The sequence below is a fragment of the Trichechus manatus genome, unplaced genomic scaffold (genome assembly GCF_000243295.1).
Source record: "Trichechus manatus latirostris isolate Lorelei unplaced genomic scaffold, TriManLat1.0 scaffold00070, whole genome shotgun sequence".
NCBI lineage: Eukaryota > Metazoa > Chordata > Mammalia > Sirenia > Trichechidae > Trichechus > Trichechus manatus.
This window is the reverse complement of record NW_004444006.1, coordinates 13,525,544-13,531,907: the sequence shown is the minus strand read 5'-3', so window position 1 is coordinate 13,531,907 and position 6,364 is coordinate 13,525,544. Positions and strand designations below refer to the sequence as shown.

The 6,364-nt window shown below is 42.9% G+C and overlaps 1 protein-coding gene across 2 annotated transcripts in view; it reads left to right on the top strand.

Moving 5' to 3' along the window:
- The first annotated feature begins 446 nt into the window (after positions 1–446).
- ZDHHC15 (zinc finger DHHC-type palmitoyltransferase 15) overlaps positions 447–6,364 on the top strand; it is a 224,416-nt gene continuing 218,498 nt past the window's right edge. For both annotated transcript variants that reach the window (XM_004380170.2, XM_023734698.1), the window contains exon 1: positions 447–753. In XM_004380170.2, the coding sequence (XP_004380227.1) occupies positions 618–753 (136 nt within the window). In that variant the 5' untranslated portion in view covers positions 447–617. The remainder of the gene's footprint in view (positions 754–6,364) is intronic.

Below are 6,364 nucleotides of genomic sequence, written 5' to 3'. Positions count from 1 at the left end.
GAGCGCTCTGTCACTAGACTTATACAGCGGTGACTGCAGCGCTACGTGTTAAGCATATTGTCAAGCAGCAATGGTAAAATGAGGCTGGATGACCTTTAAGTCATGAGATGCTATGGCTCGCATCTTTCACAGTGTGTTCGCGCGTGCGTGTGCGCGCGCGCGTTTGTGTGTGTGTGTGAGAGAGCGCTAGAGAAAGAGACAGCGAGATAGAAACAGGCAGAGATGAGAGAGGAGATAAGAGGGAAACGCAGTACAGTAAGAGCAGATAGGCGGACCCAAATTTCTTCCGCTTTACATCAAACGCTGTGGCACGGAAGGTGAAAGGGGGCGGAAAGGGGGGGGACTGCACGCCCTCTAAGAGCGCCTAGCCTCCACAGCCTGGCGGATCACCTTCTGCTCCACCAAGGCCAGTACCTCCTCGCCTTGACTCATGCTTATTGTGCCAGGCAGGGCGCACTCTACCGTGCAGCCCCACAAGTGTCATCTCCTCCGTAACACGGTCCCCGCCAGGCTAGGCAGTGGAGCGCCGCACGACGCACCTACCCGCCTCCCGGCCACCGCCCTAGCAGTTCCGACCCTGCGCCAGCAGGCCTGCTCGATCGATCTTCGAGCCGAAGATGCGGCGGGGCTGGAAGATGGCTCTGTCGGGGGGATTGCGGTGTTGCCGCCAGGTACTGTCCTGGGTGCCAGTGCTCGTTATCGTCCTCGTCGTGCTCTGGTCCTACTATGCCTACGTCTTTGAGCTCTGCCTGGGTAAGTGGGACTGGGCACTTAAGGTAGGGAAATTATGCTCCAGCATAATCGCCTGCCCTATCCTTCACACTGGTGTCCCCCTGGGTTCTCAGCCATCATACTGCGGTTTTCCTTTCGCTCCCTGGAGAGCTCCGTGCCCCTAACCTCTGGCCTCCCAATATTTCCTGCGTCCTCCCATTAGGGTCCCACCATGTCGCCATCGCCTCCCACCTAGGGTTTCTTACATTATTTCCTGGCTCTACCCACAGTAATTTTCTGACTTTTCCACTAGAGCTCCCTTTTCTCCTACAGGACAAACACTTGTGCCTTGTACCCTCATTCGGGGAGGAGGGCACCCTACCTAACTGAGGAAACAACATAGCCTGTATCCTTAAATTTTCCTTGCTCACTAGGAATCCCATCATTGCATCCAATTAGGAGCTCCACCATTTTGCCATTCCCTCCTATAGGAACCCCAAAATATTTTCTGTCCTCTTTTACTACCTCCCTTTTACCCACACTGGGATCTATCCTTTTTTCGTTGTTGTTGTATAAACCTTTTTTCTCGTTCAAAAATTTATACACATATTGTTTTGTGACATTGGTTGCAGTCGCCACAATGTGACAGCATGCTCCCCATTTCCACCCCGGGTTCCCTGTGTCCATTCATCCAGTTCCTCTCCCTTCCTGCCTCCCTGTCTTGCTTTGGGACGGGAGTTTCCCATTTGGTCTCGTATATTTGACTGAACTAAGGAGCACATTCCTCACGTGTGTTATTTTTTGTCATGTAGGCCTGTCTAATCTTTGTGTGAAAAGTGGGCTCCGGGAGTTGTTTCAGTTCTGAGCATCCATCCTTTTTTCCCCAATCCTGTCACACTGGCTGAAGAGTTTCACATCTTCTCCCACTTGGGATCCCACAGTACACCCTGTCCTATCCCACTGGGATACCATCTTTTCATACAGTGGTAGGCCTTCAATTCTCTTTCTTTGTAGGCTTCACCATTTTCTCATCCTCTCCAATGGGATGGGAGTCCTTTAGTATATCCTGTCCTCTCACACTTCAGCCCCTGATTTATTCACACTGGAGTTTACCATAGTCTTCTACCTTCCCGCTTTGAAGAGCACTCACTTCTTCCCATTAGGGGCCCCACACCATTTCCTAACACCTCATACTAGTGACCCTACTTTTGTCACACTATGATCCTGCCTTGTTCACTGTCTTCTCACACTAGTGTACTCTTACACCTTCTGTGGTAGCCTCACACTTTGGAACTGAGTTGGTGAGATCTGACTCTTTGAAACTTAGGAGGCCATAGCCCCACCCTTTGAAACCCAGGAGGCCATGGCTCCACACTTTGAAACCTCAGAGGCTATGGCTCCACCTTTTGACACCTAGGAGACCCTCGTTCCACTCTTTGAAACTGAGGCAACCCTGCTTCCTGTGGTCCTTCGAACAGTTCTGCTGATCTCTGAGCTGCTGCAGGAATCGTCCTTTTCTTTTCTTGGAGGACGACAGATGTAGCTCCTTTGGTCTGTTTCCTGCCTGTAGAATTCCAAGAGGCACACAGCTTTCTTTCCTTTAGTCCTGTCCCTGTCTCCTTATGTATAAGCTGATGTGTATTCTGCTGTGGTAGCTGGTTAGAGCCATCAGTCACAGGCTTAATGTCTTTAACAGAAGATTGTGTAGTCACATCCTTGGTGAAAATGCTAGGACATGTGTCCTTAGTTTGTACAACAGAATTTTCCAAATCTTTAAGCTCTGGTTTCATTTTGCACAGTTCATTTTTCAGTCCATCTCTTTCCTCTCACATTTTACTATAAGTGGCAAAGAGAAACCATGTGGCCCATTTAAGATCTTCCTTAGAAATCTCCTTAGCCAAATATCCAAGTTTATTACTTATGAGATCTACCTTCCACCAGACTTTTGAACATAATTCAGACAAGTCCTTTACTGCGTAAAAAGCATTGCCCTTCCTCCATTGTCCAATCACATGTTCATCATTTTCTTTTAAAACCTCGCCGGAAGCACATGTAAATTCCACATATCTAGAAATATTCTGTTGATGGTGCCCTGTGTATTCTCTAAGATGATAGAGACTTTCTCTGTAGATCTCACTTCCTTCTGAGTCCTCACCAGAATTACCTTTGGCATCCATAAGTCTACCAACAGTCTTTTCAAGGCAATCTAGGCTTTTGCTATTAGGCACCTTACAAGTCTTCTAGCCTCCACCCATTACCTAATTCCAAAACCACTTCCGCATTTTAGGTATTTGTTAGAGCAATACCTCACTCGCTGGTTCCAAATTCTGTCTTACTTATCTAGTGCTGCTATAACAGAAACATTACAAGTGGGTGGCTTTAACAAACAGAAATTTATTTGCTCACATTTTTGGAGGCTGCAAGTCCGAATCCAGGGCTCGGCTTTAGGGGAAAGCTCTCTCTCTGTGTTTGCTCTGTGGGAAGGTCCTTGTCTCTTTTCTGCTTCTGTTCCTAGGTTCCTTGGTGATCATGTGGCGTGTATCTTCCCCTCCATTTGTGCTTGCTTGCTTATCTGCTTTTATATCTCAAAAGAGATTGACTTAAGACACACCCTACACTAATACTGCCTCATTAACATAAAGTAGAAAACTCATTCTTAAATGGATTTATAACCACAGATTTAAGGGTTAGGATTTACAACACATATTTTTTGGGGAAACAATTCAATCTATAACACCCGCCCACGAGGGTTCTCTCTCATACTCCTTCAAAGGGCCCTTGCTATCCTTTCTTTCTCCTGGGAAACCCACTTCTCATCTCCTACAGTCTTCTACTGTTAGCCCCACATTTTTCCATCCCCTTTCTCTGGGGTTGCTAGATATTATTTCCTCTTCCTTCCCTATAGGATTACACTTATCCCCTATCTTCTGAAACTGGGGAACCCCATCCTTTTCCCCTGGGATTTCTAATATTATTTCCTACCCGTCTCAATGGGGACCTCATTTCTTTTTCCCTCTTATTAGACCACCTCTTCTATAAATCTGAGGTCTCCTCTTGTACTCTGTCCTGTTACATTGGGGAACACCCCATTCTTTAGCTATTAAATGATTTTCCCGGTATATCTTATTCCTTCAAACTCAGAATTCCACAATATTTCCTGACACAAACCCCAAGACCCCCCCCCTATTTTTTCCCCACTTGGATTTCCTCTAGTCCCTGGTCCTTATCACTAACAGGTTTATAGTGTTCTTATTGATTCACAATGGAGTTTTCATATTATATCCCGTCTTCTCGTGACAAGACCCTTATTTTTTCTTATCTTGCCCCTGTCCTGTCATATTGAGGAATTTCCATCTCCTCCCACTGGATATTCCACTAACATTTATTGTCACTTCAATACTAGAATTCCACTACTATTGCTGTTAAACTTGTATCCCTCAGTGTTCCCTATTTATTCAGTGTGAGAATTCAGCATATTTTCAGTCCTCTCACAGTAGGACTCCTACTTGTCCCACTGGATATCCCTTCACTCCCAAGTCCTTCCAAGACTCCTTTATTTATTCACACCAGACTCCTCTTACCTTGCAAATTATGTTTGGGGTGCCACTTCCCCCATCCCAGGACCTGCATCCACTTATAACTTCCTTCTCTTATAGAATTGACAAAGCAGTAGTCTACCCCAGGTAGATTGGGATTAACTAAGGAGGCATGAGATAACCATCTCTTCCAAAATGGAACTTTCTTCTACTCAGCTTAGAATTTGAATTTTCTCACCTCCTTCTTAGAGATATTATGAAAAGTACAGAAAGATATTTTTAAAAAATTAATTCAGTTAGTTGCTTTCATAATACAAATTTAGGCTTTTGAAAATCTAAATCTGGTATTGAGGTTCACTAAGCCTCAAAGCTTCCCAGTGACTGCAAGTTTTTCTGTTCGCAAACCTTACCACTTTAGCTTTTTTAAGTGATTGATTGAAGAATCAAAAGTTCAACACCATTATTACGGTGTGGACTTTTGTTCCCAGGATCAATGCTATATTGTAACCACTATTAAAATAGGAGTTTTTCAGTACATTCACATGAGCTTTGCCAAGAAATCTTTAAAAAATTTAATAAATATAATGTGCAACACTTATATAGTGCTTACTCTGTGCCAGGCACTGTTCTAAGTAGATATATTACCTCTCTATGTATTAACTCGTTCAATCCTTACAATAACCATATAAGGCAGGTACCATTATTATTCCCATTGTGCAGATGTGTAAACTTAGGCAAAGATGAGCAAACTGAAGTAAAGACCAAGTTAGAATCAGTGCAGATAATCAGCTTTCTTATAAGTTCTTATAGAATAATGTAATATTTATAGCTGAAAGGAGCTTAGAGTTTGTTTTTATTTTATTTAACATATTTGCTTGCCGCATGGCAAACACTGTTTCTGACTAAGTGCACACACATACACACACCCACATACCACTTAATCCTTACAACAACCTTATGAGGTATGTACTATTATTACACCTGTTTCACAGATGAGTAAACTGAGATACAGACAGATTATGTAGCTTGCCTCAAGTCACAGAGCTAGTAAGTGGTTGAGCTTGGATTAACAACCCAAGCAGTGTGGCTCCACAGTCCATGCCCTTATCCACCACACTATCTTAACTCCCCATCTCCTCTCGGCTAATACAGAGGTCAGACTGGTGACCCACAGACTAAATGCAGCCTGCAGATAACCCGTATAAGAAATGAGATGTATTTGATTTGGCCTTTGCAGTGTTTTCTTAACATTTTGTGTCATTTTCTATTATTTAAAAATCAGGAGAGTAAGGCAGCCTTGACTTCCAATTCTGGATCCACCAATTCATCTTGCCATCCTCATTTTACAATCTTTCAGCAAATGAGGGACCTGGTTTTCAAAAAGGTTAAATGAAATTTAAAAGTTGCACATATAATAAATAATGGAGATAGAATTAGAAATTAAGGCCGCCTGATACTAAAGGCCATGCCTTTTTCCATTACAACTGAATTAACAGGTTTGAGTTTCAACATGACTAAAAAGGTAATATTAAGGACATTATGTCTCTCTAGGAATAGCACCTGATGTCTTATCCCTAATGCCAGGTTAGAGGTGAAGCCAAAAGTGGTATTTTCGTCCTATAAATCTTAGAGTTTGAATTCTGTCACTAGCTAGGAAACCTGGGGCAAGTTACCTAATATCTTTCAACATTGGTTGCCTCACATGTGCCTTGGTTATAGGGTTGTTCATTGAAACCACAAACACTTGCTTAGCACATACTGTATGCAAAGCATTGTTGTAAGGTTTAAATAATATGGTGTGTGAAGAGCATGTATCACATTTCACAACACATTGTAAGAGCTCATTAACTAGTAACTTATTATTACTATTGTTCATGAATATATAAGGATTCTGCTTGGCTCAGAATAAGAGGGTTGGGCTTTTAGACAGGGAGGAAAGGAAGAGTATTATTATTTTTTTAATTTAGATAAAATTCACATAACATAAAACTAACCTTTTTTTTTAAAATTGTACTTCAGCTGAAGGCTTACAGAACAAATAGTTTCTCATGAAACAGTAGTACACATATTGTTTCATGACATTGGTTAACAACCCCACAACATGTCAACCCTCTAAC